General features: G+C 42.3%; 1 protein-coding gene across 1 annotated transcript in view; it reads right to left on the reverse strand.

The window, feature by feature from the left end:
- Window positions 1-695: 695 nt before the first annotated feature.
- Window positions 696-15,202, reverse strand: part of LOC137265347 (uncharacterized) — a 35,153-nt gene continuing 20,646 nt past the window's right edge. The window contains exons 2-5 of the mRNA XM_067800732.1: window positions 11,475-11,622; window positions 10,902-11,132; window positions 10,006-10,484; window positions 696-1,562 (exon numbers count right to left, since the gene is read on the reverse strand). Coding sequence (XP_067656833.1) covers window positions 10,026-10,484; window positions 10,902-11,132; window positions 11,475-11,564 — 780 coding nt within the window. The 5' untranslated portion in view covers window positions 11,565-11,622 and the 3' untranslated portion in view covers window positions 696-1,562; window positions 10,006-10,025. The remainder of the gene's footprint in view (window positions 1,563-10,005; window positions 10,485-10,901; window positions 11,133-11,474; window positions 11,623-15,202) is intronic.

A 15,202-nucleotide genomic window follows, 5' to 3' on the forward strand; every position in this document is an offset into this window, starting at 1 on the left:
GGTCAAGGTTTGTGGGTTTGTATCGTACAACACGTACGATTAATCAGTTTTCGGGGGTTGTATTTTACAACAAATACAACTGGTCAAGGTTTGTGGGTTCGTATCGTAAAACACGTACAGTTGATCATAATTTCGTTGTTGTAATATACAAGGCATGCAGTCGGCCAAAGCATGTGGGTTTGTGTTGCACAACACATAAAATTGGTCAAGGTTTGTGTTGTACAACACGTGTAGTTTGTGAAGGTTTGTGGGTTTGCATTGTACAACACATACAGTTTTTAAGGCTGGTATTGTACAACACATACGTGATCATCATTGGGTTTGTTTGTACACCAAGAGGTACAACTAGGACGTTCGGGTACAGCCTATTAGAAACTGCAGAAACTGAAAACCTCGCTGACACAAATTGACCTGATCTTGTGCAGCTTCAAGACATATACTCCCATACCATATGTTTACAAGACCCATGGCTAAACATGTGCCACTGTAAAGCACTTGTGATCCTGTTCAGTTGTGAGACACAAACCGCTCCCGTACAGCTGCAACACACATAACCTTTCCCTATGCAGCTGCACGGCCCATGAACCATGTCTGCCACGTCGACTGAGATGCTCGCTTCGCTGCTCTCCAGTGAGCCATCGTAGCAGCATGAGGTCACGGATAACACCCAGACAATAAACAAATAAATGATCCTGTCTTTTGGAATGATATTTATTCTCATCTTTATACACGGTTTGCTCATCACAATATATATACAGTGTATATGTATATATTCCGAAGTGAATCAACGTTCTCATACAACGAGACACTGTACATTGCATTATTACCTTTTTCGTATTTCATATGTTACTAAATAATTATTATTGTCTTACTTAAACACCAGTATTAGTAAGGGTTAGTCCTTGCAATTCGGCTGTAAAAGATGCTAGTTTGATAGAATGGCAACACCAGACATGATACAGGACACGTTTCATCACAGGAGGACTTATTGCTGGAGGGATACCTTGCCGGAGGGATACCTCTCTCTTTCCTTCTTCTTTTTGAGGGAGATGCAGATACGAACATTATTGAGAGAATACCAGGAGAGTACGCTATGCAGCAAGTCCAGCAAGAGCCAATCTCCTGCAACTAATGACGTCATCTTTATTCTCTTATCAACTCTTTTTTCGAGTTGATCAGGGGTCCTTTACTTCCTTGGTAAACTATTTCCTATGTCATAAATTTCCGGCACCAACGGTTCCTAAAGCGCTCCTGTTCAGACAGAAGATGTTTCAGGATGACGTCATCAAAAAGGTCAATGGTCAAAAGGTTACTCCTTCTGGCTTCAGTCTGATGCCATTGTACCCTTCACATCGCGCACTTTTTGACCTTTGACCCGAAAAGTGACGTCATCCAGGTCGGTATACAATGAGGTGACGTCATTATGATTCACAGAAGAGGCATGTGCTACAAAACTAGAATGACGTTGACAGGATGATGAAGGCTGAGGCGGAAGGGAGATAATTCTGTTCTAGATGGTGACGTCACTTTTCTCTCAGCGCTATATTTGTTTAACACAGCACCTGAAATGTAATAAGCAATATCAGAATCACGAGTTAGTGCAATGTGCCTGAGTGGGGTTTCCAAGCTTAACTGCGGCATGGTATCTCAGTGAGAAGCGCTATAAAACCAGCTAAAGTCTGGGCTAGTACAAACAGTCACACATACACAGGCATGCACATCGTGATATGTGCCAAATGTTCTTATGTACCCCGTTATACTCCATTACATCTCACCACACCATCACACAGCAGTCCAAGGTGAAATTTGGTTACAGTGTGGCACGACAATGGTCATACAAATCTACATTCACCTCTTCGTGTAAAGCATAACGTTACAATTGGGGCTATAGTAAGACAGTGGATTTACGATTGGCGCCGTGCAACCACAAAGAATGTAGACCTAAAATAACAGTGTATCCTCTGCATAATGAGCAAGTAGACGATGACGAGAGCCGTTTTGTAGAAGTAGCCGAGGCAAGTACTACTGGACTAAAGTGTGTCTCTCATTCCAGGGTGTTTCGGTCAAGCAAATGTCATGTACTGTTACCGGACGTTGAACGACAGAGAACACGTTGCTGGGTGCCGTACACATAAGTTTGTAAATAAGCCATTATCATCAGAGAGATATGTTCCATTTGACTGAATAATTCACGCATCGGATCTTTAAAGGAACATTGCCACCATATTTCGGAGGTCACAACAGTACCGGGCAAAATGCCTCCGACTTCGTTGATTTGCTGGTAACAGCTACCCCACGGAGTATTGATTTTCAAACGGGGAAGGTGTCCAAATCTCGTCCAGGCATCAATACAAGCATGTTAATGTGTTGAATTATTGATTTCTCCTGGAAGAGATTATTACAACTCCAGGCGAGTTCTTCTGTTGATTGATAAGCTTAGATACATACTCCCAGCAGACATAACGCACACCTTGGTCGCCATCTTCCTAACAATGGTAGTCTGTCCTTGCATATTCACGGTCCACTGTACCGCCATGTGACGTTTGCTATAGCGTTGTTCCAGCACAATAGTAAAGAAGTTAATAAGTTCAGATATGATGTAAAGACGACTACCGTTCTAAAAGCAGAAACTCTCAGGGGACGTAACCAGAACAGAGACGCTCAATACTGGAGGATGATGTAGAGGGTGAATAATAATCATACAGGCGATGAGTCGGTAAACGAAGGGTCGTTTTAGGATTATAGAAGAGGGATAAGGCGCTATACTTGGCCTAATCTATACAGAGAGAAGCCAATAAAGTAACACATTCAAGCTTTCCTTTAGTACTTCCCAGTTTTCGTGATCTGCTTTGTATAGCTCTGTGGGAGGAAATCTGAGATTTAATGGAGCTCAGTGCCATGCTGTGATGTTCTCTTATTAGTTTCACTCAGTATATTTTCCCTCCGGTCATAGCTATAATAATGCTGAGTGTGGCGTAAAACTAAACTCAATCACAATCCAAGGCACTACATCTGGCTGTGCACAGTTGCATCCCTTGCGAGTACCAGGAACCAGTGATCCCAGAATTCTAGATTCACCCTAAATTCGCGAATCTACCTATCTGACTTCAGTGAGATTGGTGAATTGTAATTTTCTGGCAACGTGAATATATTTCATCCTACGTGTTGCAAAATTACATCGGTGCATTTGAAGAGAACACGTAAAAAATATTTTCCCTAAACCTATTCCATGACACAGGATCCCTAACCCGGCACAAAGAATCGACATCATTTACAAAAAGGAAGCAAATCTTTGTGCAGATCGGTGAGAACTAGACTATTTTCATGGTTGTGATTTGAAACCAATAACGATGACTGCAGAAGTAGACAAAATATGGGACGAAACCCTTCACTTAACAGATGATGCGGAAGCACGTTTTGGCCCAGGCTGATTGTAGAAATGAAAGTTTTGGACACAGATAAAAAACTACGTGTGTTGGTATTATCCACTCTTCTGTACGTTATATATCTTTAATTTTAAGACGGAAAGAAGCCCCCACCTCCCTCCATATTTCATCTTGTATGATGTTTAATTTCGTACTTTCAAGTTCTACTTTTAAGTTCAAGTTAAACATGGCTAGTCGAGAGTACTCGAAAGTATTAGTCCCGCTTTTTCCCCTCTCTCTCATTATTCATCTTCTGTTAGACATTGCCGACCATGCCTTAAGGGACATTGACACCTTGTCCACGTATAACGAGCTGAGAATTACGTTTCATATCAATATCCACCACATCACAGAGCTGGAAGACAACCGTACTGGTATCTGAAGGGTAAGAATCAAACTAGGTATGGACGCCAAATGTTCTGAATCCAATTCCCTTTAATTGTGAGAACCTCCATCTGCATAACTTATTCTCGTTATCTACATCACGACGTTTATTCATCGCGCCATACAGTGCTAGTTAGACAAATATAACATTTATCCATCATTAATTATTCATCTCACTTTAGTTATGCATAGCCCGGGGTCTCAGTTGGATTGATTAAAAACTACACAATTTAGGACCTCAGACTGTGGTCATCGTGCCGCGACCACGTTACCTGTTGAAATAATGAGCCATGCGATCGCACCAAACCTGCCTCCTGTTACTGTTTGATATTTGCATACAGGTATCTTATATTTGATCAACATTTTGTCACTCGCTGTCACCAAACTGAGGGGAGAAACAGATATTATTTTAATCGATTAGGCCAATAATGTCATTCAATATTGGTGTAAATATTACCCGTAAAAGTAAGATACGATCTAGTTGGAAAGCGATACAAGAGACACAAGGTGTGAGGGCAGTTGGAGGAATAGCCACATAAAGGGATATATATATAATGCATGCCAACTCGACCGGACTGGGTGATATACAGGTGATTTCCGCTGATGTATGAGTAATAATTATAAAAAAATGAGATTCCAGATATTTCTTCTTGCAAAAACATCATACATACGTCCAGATAGACTGATACATACGTCCAGATAGACTGATACATACGTCCAGGTAGACTGATATATACGTCCAGGGACACTGATATATACGTCCAGGTAGACTGATATATACGTCCAGGTAGACTGATATATACGTCCAGGTACACTGATATATACGTCCAGGTAGACTGATATATGCGTCCAGGTAGACTGATATATACGTCCAGGTAGACTGGTATATATCATTTATAGTATATCCATTTTCCGTGGTATATGTGAGAGATATGCTACCATTTTCCGAGCCGTCGATATCCTCACAGTGACGGACGTAGCTGTGGTGCCTAACGACCACATCTGTAGGGATGTTGACAGATGCACGGGGGAAAGTGTGGATATATGTGTTTCATACCCCAGTCCGGTCGAGTTGGCATGATTAAAAAAATCAATTTGCTTTGTATCCAAGTTTTTTTTTCTTTCTTCTTAATTAAGACCCTCAAACGTGTTCATTCGCGGCAACCAAACAGGAACAGGTAAAATATCGGCATGTTCTTGAAAATATGAAATACACATAAAAGGTCAAACAAATGTTTTTAAGGGCCCTTACTAAACACAATGACTCTGGAAATGGGCACTGCACACCTCTTCACATTCTGCCTAGTCGACTACAAGGCTAGATAGTTGGAATACTGCTAAATACGGCGTAAAAACACACTCACTCACTCCAACTGCTAGATACGCGGTGATAAGTGCTGCGAAGTCAAGTGTTCGTATTGAATTGAATGACCCGTCTAAATAACAAGTTATATAAGGGTTTCAAGATCCCATAAGCGTAGATTATGTGCAGGCGATTTACGGATAATCTGACTTCCTGTGGGATGTTTGTTTTTGTGCCCCCGTTGACACTGATACAGCCGAAGTTACCACGCTAACAACGAGTAAACAATCAAGTTAAAGATGTGGGAGGTCTGTGTTTCGTTGTTCTGCACGTCCCTATCTATTTATCAGACTCTTTATACTGTCTAGTTCGGACGCAACCACGTGCTGTGTCGTTTTACATGGTGAGTAAAGGATATCACTCACTTCCTCCATGGAACGGGACAGGAAACCATGGGAACAGGATAGGAAATTTAGTATAAGAATGTCATTGATGTCCGTCAAGTATGGACTATGACATGTCCCATGCCATGTAGCCCAATAAGTTAAGTCTTGTAAGGGGATACGTATTTGAAATCAAGGTAGATTTTTTCACAAATGTAATAAATATTCAGACTTGCAGTCGCATCTGGCATACATTCATATAATCAATGCGTGAAATTTGCTTAAAGCCGCAGTGGGAATTTTACCATGGTTCAATATAATCCCTCATGATATATAAATATAATAAAATATTTGCATGGCACGTAAGCTCTTTATGCTATTTACTGTCAACATGAGCGGAGCTATGAAAACATTCGTCGGCGTAGATAAAGGTTTCATAATTGCCAAGAATAACACGGGTTAAAAGCCGCGTTGTTTGATAAATCATCCTGTCAGAATTACCTGCATATTCTATTTGTTACCGGTAATTATTTATCGTATCAAAAACGAAATAAATATATTTATTGAAGGTCCCCTTTTCCAGTTTTGGACTGTGAACGTATTTTTCTCAGCAGTGCTGTTATATACGTAGATTCTCGCTAATGGGAAAGTCGTCTATTTTTTACTTAAAGAATTTATGCCAATCAGCTGTACATCTAAATCAATATATGGCTTCTTTAAAGCAAGGCAAATGGTCTTTTTGAAGACTTGATACGGGGATTGATATACCACTGCTGGTTTAATGCACCGACGATGAGGGTTTTGCACCCAGCCAATCAATAGCGACGTTCAATGTTGATTATTACGCGTAAAATATCAAAATGAGCTTCCATATATTCATGATGACATCGTGGGTTGCAGTGATCAGGCAGTGTCACTAGAGTGCATTTCAAGAAAGATTTTCACATTTTCACAATATTTCACATGGGACGCACAGCTAGCATTGATATATCACAAAAGTTAGATTTGTGAAACTCTGTCTTCAAACGAACACGTGGTTCCGCTATTTGAGTCAACCCTGATATGACGATGAAGATAAGAGTGAGTGAGTTTAGTTTTCCACCGCATTCAGCAATATTCCAGCTTATGGCGTCAGTCTTTAAATAATCGAGTGTCGACCAACAATCCCGTGATCAACAGCATGAGAATCGATGTACGCAGTTTGGAACCGAAGACATATGTCAATCAAATTAGCGAGCAACGGCAAGCATGGGTTACTGAAGTTCAGTTCTATCCCGAATTGTTCCTATTCCGTTTCTCGCCTCTTACAATAATGATTATGAACTAATGCTACTAATTCCAATCATAGAAACCTGTTTGGGAAACAATAAACTACATGAAAAGACGTATATTTAGTATTAGAACGGAATATTTTGGTCGCCTTGCTTCAAATACACTGTCCTAACGACAGTATTCAAACTTGGCCTGAACAATTTTTCATACAAAATACACTGGACATACAGTTCTTAAATCCTTCAACAAGAAACAGAAAAATATATGTGCTGAAAATATATTAAGGCTAGAACGCAAACGTAATATGTCCAAATACACAAATGACCAAACCCCATTAACTTTGATAAATGGTCGATTTCGAAAGCATTTCCCAACACCCCTCCCGGCTCAAAAAGCATCCTTTTATCTTAGCGAGTTGTTGTTAGCACGTACAGACAATAACAGACAAATCCAATTGGTCAGACATACATCAGGTGTCACTGAAGTCACACCTCCTCGTTGCATAAAACCTCCTGTCACATAAATTCTTTCAAGCACCTTGACATAGCGACCCCGTCCCTACCGCCTTCCATCGTGGGCCCTTCCCGTGTAGTCACTGCGCTCAGCAGACAATTTAGTCGTTGATGGCACCAATATTTCAGTCACCAGAACAACTAGAGGACAAGGGACCATAATGTCTCATTCTCCTCTTCTTTCACTCATAGCGCGTTTGTAGGAACATTCATATATTCATCAATAATTCCTGCAACTTATCCACAGATTCTATACAGTTGTCATTGTGTTTCCCAGCATGCTACTTCTTCGCGACTGACTTCGGGGTTTTTTTATAGATAAATGCATCTGCTGCACTTTTCACACCGCATCTTTTAGTTTTTCCTAATGTATATACTACCCCAACACGACTGTCTTTGGTTGTACCATATATACTCAGTCCATATGAAAACGCACCACTCACGAAATCTGGAATAGCTCCGCAGATTGATATGTGAAGTATATACTTATGATGCATTTGAGAAAATGAATAATTTAAGAAGACACGTGAACATCATTAAATTTTATTCACGATAATGTTAATGCGTGAGAGAGGCTTAACTGGTGTAGGGGTCAAAAACGGGTGTGACCGCCATTTTCATTGACACATGCGGTACCTCGTCGTGGCATGGAGTTGATCAGTCTCTGGATAGTGTTCTACTCATGAGCAAGGGCAACCTCAAGTTCTCGGATGTTGTCCGTCTGGCGTCGACGTGAAAGACGTCGTCCAATTTCATCCCCTAAGTGCTCGATAGGGGAGAGGTCGGGTGACAGAGCTGGCCACTGAGGCAGGGGATGTTCTGCTGTGTAAGGTACTGCATGGACACCCTTGCAGCGTGTGCCCTAGCGTTGTCCTGTTGGAACGTGTGGACAACGTAGTGTTGGTTGAAGAACGGCACGACATGGTTCCGCAACACCTGGTCAAGGTAGTAGACTGCGTTCACCCTTCCTCTGCAGATATGGAGAGGGGTTCTGTGACGGTAGCTCATGCCCTCCCACACGCTGCCACTACCCCAACGGTCCGTCTGAACGACACAATCGGCGTTATAACGTTCACCACGTTTCCGCCAAACACGTATGCGGCCATCTGCGTTCCTTAAGTGATATCGTGGATCGTCAGAATAGATGACACCGTGCCATTGTCGTAGTCGCCAATTCTGGTGCGTCAATATGCGGCCGAAATAAGGACGTCATGCACGGTTCCGTACGGTGTTGGGGTGAATGAATCCACGCCGTTCTTGGTAGTGTTCGGTCTCGGACATGATCCCGTAGGATCTGACGGTCCTGACGTGCCGTTGTCACACGTTGTTGACCCGGTCGAGGACGGTCCCGAGTGCTCCCCATTTGCAGAAACCTTTGATGGAGTCTTGCGATCGATGTGTGTGCGCAGTGTAGTCGTCTGGCAATTTCCCTGGTGCTGGCGCCATTTTGAAGCATGCCTATAGCATGTTCCTGTTCAGGGGCTGTAAGTTGCGGCATCATGTTGGCGTTTCACAAGTGTCAGTGAAGAAGTGAAATTTTATTCGGATTCACATGTTTTCAAAGGCAATGTGTGCACAAATTCAGAGTGAAAGTCATTTTTCCCATGGTGTGCGTGCAAAATGTTTCGTTTTTGCGAAAAATTGCCTAGCGTTAAAGTTAACATGAAATTCTCGCATTTCTTGCACCTGGCATGTTGTAGTGATGTTGTTGTTGTTGTTGTTGTTGTTGTTGTTGTTGTTGTTGTTGTATAAAATTATAATGAAGTTCATTTGAACTTAAATATTGACATTTTTCAAGTGGTGCGTTTCCATGTGTACTGAGTATATATACATATTGCTACCGCTGGTTTTGTCTAGTTTATGTAACAGCTCTTTTCGCCGGAGCGAATGACGCCTTTACCTGACTAGCTTTGATTTGTCGCAATATCTCTATAGAGAATGTTATACCAAAGCTTCACGGAGGCTCAGGTCAGGTATCATGTCACTTTGGTGAATTCCATGAGCAAAGTGATGTGCAAAATAAGATCAGTGAGAATCTGGGATCCCACAACCAGTTCACCCAGGCATGACTGGACGCAAGTAGGCCTCACCACCCAAAGTGCCATATCATAAGTAAAATAAGATCAGTGAGAATCTGGGATCCCACAACCAGTTCACCCAGGCATGACTGGACGCAAGTAGGCCTCACCACCCAAAGTGCCATATCATAAGTAAAATAAGATCAGTGAGAATCTGGGATCCCACAACCAGTTCACCCAGGCATGACTGGACGCAAGTAGGCCTCACCACCCAAAGTGCCATATCATAAGTAAAATAAGATCAGTGAGAATCTGGGATCCCACAACCAGTTCACCCAGGCATGACTGGACGCAAGTAGGCCTCACCACCCAAAGTGCCATATCACAAAGTAAGAGACGGAATTGTTATGACTGTAGATCCCTTCAGACAAAAGAAGGTAAATGGTCGTTTGATTTGTCACGGTGGTCATTACCTTAATGTCTCCTCCTCAACCGAGAGCTAAATGTTTAGGTCCTTTCACGCAAAAGGTGATTATTTATAGTAACTGACTTAAAGTGTTCTCCATCATCTAGAAGTTCATTTAAATACGCACTCGTGTACTTGCCAAATATATATCATTCGTGAATCCTTTGTTCCATAATTAAATATGTGAGTTCGGATTTTCCGTGGTCATAGGTAAATGGTTGAATCCTTTGATAAATTGTTACCTTATAGGGTTCTCCATGATCTAGAGGTCATCGGCAATGCCCTGGAGCTTGGACAACCAGTTGGAATACAGCGCCCTCTTGCCGCCCCGACAACCGTCGAAGCCATTACAGAAGAGCCTCTTCCTGATGACGTCCGGTAGCCTCATCAGGCGCTGGGCCACAGCTTTCGTCGGAAGCTCGGAACGTTTCCCAACATTCCCGCAGCCGAAGTAATTACAAAATGGCCGCTTGCCGAGGACGGGGGGATGCTGACGTCTTCTGCCCCGGAACCTTCCGCCACATCCAGTGAAGCCGTTGCAGAAGACACGTTTTGTTAGAGCTTCGGACCCAAGTGGTCTGCCCTGTTCTGAGGAGTCGCTGGAGAGTCTGTCGAACAGGTTAGCCCACGCTTGGGGCACATTCAACCGCGCATCCATGAGGCGGTTCTCTGGAGGTACAGACAGTGGTTCCGGCAAAATGTGTGACTCGGGTGATTTGTTCTGTAATAAACAGAAACAGACATGATTTGCTGTGTAATAACAGAAACAGATGTGTTGGATTAGGAGATTCAGACTTGAACTGATCTCAAGCAACCATGCTTAATACAAGGCGGCGGCCAATGAGGTACGGTGGTCAGGCTAGCCGACCTGGTGGATGCCTGCCAGCATAGTCCAGTTGCTTTGATGAATGCTCATGGTGTCAGTTATTGGATTGTATGGTATCCGCCGTGATAGAGGTGGAATATTCCCGAATGAGGCATTAACCAACAAACAAACACAAATATTATCACAAGACACCATGGAGGCCATACTTACACAGGGGTGGCAATATGAACCTCCAACGTTACATGAATATTTATAAGAAGATTACAGTTTGTCATTTTAGACAAAATAAATACACAAGAGGCGTCCACCTACATCAGGACCTGCCCTCCTGCCCCGTGATCTCCCGCCACATCCGGTGAAGCCGTTACAGAAGACGCGTTTCGTTGGAACATCGGATGTCCTAACTTCACTTGAGGACTCGCTGGACAGTCTCTCGAACATGTTAGCCAACTCTCGCGGTACGTTTAACCGCCCGTCCATGAGGCGACTATCGGGGGGTAGAGACAGTGGTTCCGACAAAATGTGGGAATCGGGTGATTTGCTCTGAAATATGCAGAAATTTGTAGAATGAAGAAATATTCAAATTGGTGGCAATATTTTCCCAAACCTAAGCCCAAACTTCATCCACTAGGCTGCCACATTTACGCATTCTCATGTCCTGATCAATAATACATTTGTATCAACTCCATAGAATATCCTATGTACGATCATAACAACCTATAGCTGATTCGGTTTTCAAAGCTGTATTTGCGATTCTCAAAGAGGTTTGCCGTACGGTTAAACAAAATTATTTTCAAAATCAAAGGAAGTGTCCTGATTCCAATGTAGGCGTCCGAATGCGTGAAGAGTTGCAAAAGTCCGAGGATGTTGAAGGATGGAGGTTACCTGTGGCACATAGTCTTCCTCTAGGTCGTCTGACGCGCTGACAGCCAACAGCGGGAGAAGCAGAAGACAGAGCAGACGACACGATGGCATTTTGTAGAAAACTGCGTTACACTTCTTCCTGTCCTCAAACACGGCCCAACGAGAGATACTGAAATGGCCATTAAAATAGAGGCTGTTAATGTAAGCTAGCTTCAACCTGAGAACAGAATTGAATCAGATCGGACCAAAATGAAATTAAAGACTACGAGCCTGCTTGGAGGTAAGTGGCTCCGGGCAGACAGTGAGGGAGACTGTCATGTGTCCTCATCCTACTTGCTGACTAAACTCGATGTGATAAGACCAAGACAAGTGGCAGCTTCAGATACAGCGGTGTAAACTATGGGCAGTCGCAGTAGTCATTACAACAGAGAATAACGCCGTGCCCTCGTCAGTCTAACTGTGGAAAATACCATCACAATTTATCAAGTTAACTCATCTGTCCACTTGTCTTAGTTTGATGCGACCAAGCAACCCAGTTTGTCAGGGATATTCTGCATATTGACATAAGGACTCTCCTAAGCTTTCATATGTTTAAAACTGATTAACCCAGCGCCAGCGCACATCAGTGTCAGAACCATCTCAACATACACGGTGTCCAAAACTTTTTTTGTGAGCTGCAACTATTGATTAAATCTCTGGATGCCTTGTCTTCATTGAAGGTATCAATTGTGCAAAGAAACCAAGCGGTATGGGTCTGAACACTTTCTAATGTTATTGTTTAGTTTCTTTGCCATCGCGGTTTGTTGGTATATTCTTTTAAATATTTTAGAGCTTTTCATACTTTCTTTCTAAATTCATCAAATACAGACACTACCGGATGGGTTATTTAAGAAAATCATTATTCTCAAAAGTATAATGAGTGAGCGTGTGTGTAGGTGTTTGTTTGTTGTTTGCATTTTTGTTTTGTTTTGTGTCGAGCGGGTTTGGGAGAGGTTGTGGGTAGTTTTATCAATATGGCAGAAATATCTCGAAATGTGTTTCAATCGCCGTATCCATTTGGACAGTTCGTTTGGGGTAGATTTTTTTGAATGGGCCAAAGCGCTAACCACAAGGCTACATGTTTGTTTGGACGACAGCGGTTCATCTACTTTGACGCTTTCAGCACATACGCAATGTAGCTAATATTAGGTATGAATCGTAAACAGATCTTCTACGTTGGGAAATAAGCAATGAACGAATGTGACTTTATGATGCTTTTAGCAATATTCCAGCAATAACAGGAAAGAAGTCCACACACCGGGCCTGTGTGGGAAACCTAACCCAGGTGATGAGCGAACACACTAACCACTACTCGACACAACAGACAAAATGGAAACTGATTTCAACCCACGCAAACCACGCTGTTACTACCCTCATATTCCCAACTGAGCTCCTGCCGCCATTCCTCTACAGTCACAGTCACAGTCACAGTCACAGTCACAGTCACAGTCATAACAACAACCAAACTAGTCGCTTCTTATCACTTATGTGTGTAATCAGTGTTTCTTCCTATCCTAGACAAACAGTCTTGGACCTGATGCAAAGAAGTGCCTGATGTTTATCATTCCACGTTTAAAAGATTCACAAGGAAGTACTTTACAAAAGTGAGTCATCATAACAGCAATCTTGATGTCTATGTTGTATCAGATTCGTATATTTAAAGGAAAATGGAACCTTTTTTGTCAGGGACTTAGTCGTGACATTTTAGCTCTATTTTCAAATTGAACAAGCTTAATTTCTTTGTATTCAGTTCTTACCAAAAAATGAAAAAGCAAAGAATTAAGAGATAGACTTTCACTGGTGTACTAAAAGTCTCGTAAAATACATTTCAATACAAGTTTTGGTACACAGTAAACGTCAATCGTTTCTCTCAAGGAATTAACTTTTCGGAAAGAAACTAATATATTTTTAAACAAGTATCTGACATTTGGAGAGGGACACAGTTTTAGAGTAATACGATGCACATATCACTTCTTGAATGAATATATATAGCACACATATGAGGCATATGGCGTGGTATTCTTAGCACCATAGAAGGCGATATCTCGGTAACAGGAACATTGTGCTTCGCTTGTCCAATGACATGACACTATATGCAACGAGGTATAAAAAGTGTCATGAACATGTGTGTATGTGATCTCAATACCAGGATATACATGATATACACTTAGTCAAAAACTAAACTTCACAAAATGTAATTTTTAAAAATAATGAACAATTCTTCTCTGATGATACATATATGTATCCGAAATGGGATCCCTATTTTCGACTCTAGAAAAACGTGAACAAAACCCATCATTCGTTTTGCAAATGACGTTAGTGTCAAATCAGGTTTTGCACGTGCAATCGATCACGTGACCTTCGCATCAAAGTTTTCTTCATTTGCACGATTTTGCATTGGCCTCAAGAATTGAAAAAAAAAATTAAACCACAGTTCTAACGCTAATTCAAATGTCACAATTGTCAAATGTGCAACGTGTATGTGCCGTTGGCAATGGGCAATGGGATGCAGCAGTCGTACTGTGTAATACTTGCTGGGTCGTCTACAACCAACTGACACCACTTCTGATCGCCCAGTGACGTCACGAGCAGAAGACCGTCAAATCGTCCTACGTCACCTACATGACAGATTTCGGCCGGCTACACGAACAAGGGCTGTGATGTTTAGAGGTCGACTGTCCTCACAGACCATTCGAAATCCTTTGCGGTCTACCAATCGCCATTCATATCGTGGACCAATATTGACGCTGTTTCATCAAGGTCAGCGTCTGCTGTGAGCCCAACGTCACCTTCGATGGACCAAGAGAGACTGGAATCGAGTCGTCTTTGGCGATGAATCCAGGTTTACCCTCAGATTCGAGGACGGCAGGAGATGACGTCGTGAACGGTGTGCCCAATGTTGTGTACAGGAAGTCGACAGATCCGGGGCGGAAGTTGCATGGTATGGGGTGCCTTCTGTGTGAACAACCGTTCCCGACTTCTGGTCAACCGCGAAAACCTCACAGCTGCTGCTTACCGGGTCTACAGTTCCAGCATACCGCGATGTTGACACGAAATTCCCTTCAAAACGCTGGAATCGGCGTCATGGACTGGCCATCGAGTTCCCCTGACCTTAATCCAACAGAGCACACGTGTGGGATGCACTTGGGAGAAGGCTTCGTGGTCTTAGGAACCAAAGTTGCAGGAACTTGGCGCTGCCTTGCAAGAACAATAGCGCAGAATCCCCAACCACGTGTTCACAAGCATCAGACAGTCGATGAGGAGGCGCGGTTCGGTCATATGCAATATTGAACAGAGAAATTTCGAATTTTTATTCTTTATTCTTGTGACTTGACATTCGGTATACCCATGTTTTGGAACGGCAGTGTAGACTACTGGAACTGATTGTGGCACTGTCAGTGTATCGAGCACATCACACATATCTCAGCAATGAAATAATAACAATTTAACCATCTCTTGTTCTTTAATAGTGCCCTGAAGAAAGAATGTGAAGTTTCATTTTTGACTCAGTATATAACATTGATATAACACGACATAACATGTTCCGTTTGCGCGTCTGTATATACTATCTTAAAACCGAATATACAGAGACAGACATGAGCAGAATCTTTGATTATAGTCTTTGTTGATATAACTGTACTCCCAGTTTCTGCAGCTATTTTAAAATTACTACAATTAATTTGCGCCAAAGCAGCTCTTAAATGTGTAGA

The sequence above is a fragment of the Haliotis asinina genome, chromosome 15 (genome assembly GCF_037392515.1).
Source record: "Haliotis asinina isolate JCU_RB_2024 chromosome 15, JCU_Hal_asi_v2, whole genome shotgun sequence".
In the NCBI taxonomy this organism is placed as follows: Eukaryota; Metazoa; Mollusca; class Gastropoda; order Lepetellida; family Haliotidae; genus Haliotis; species Haliotis asinina.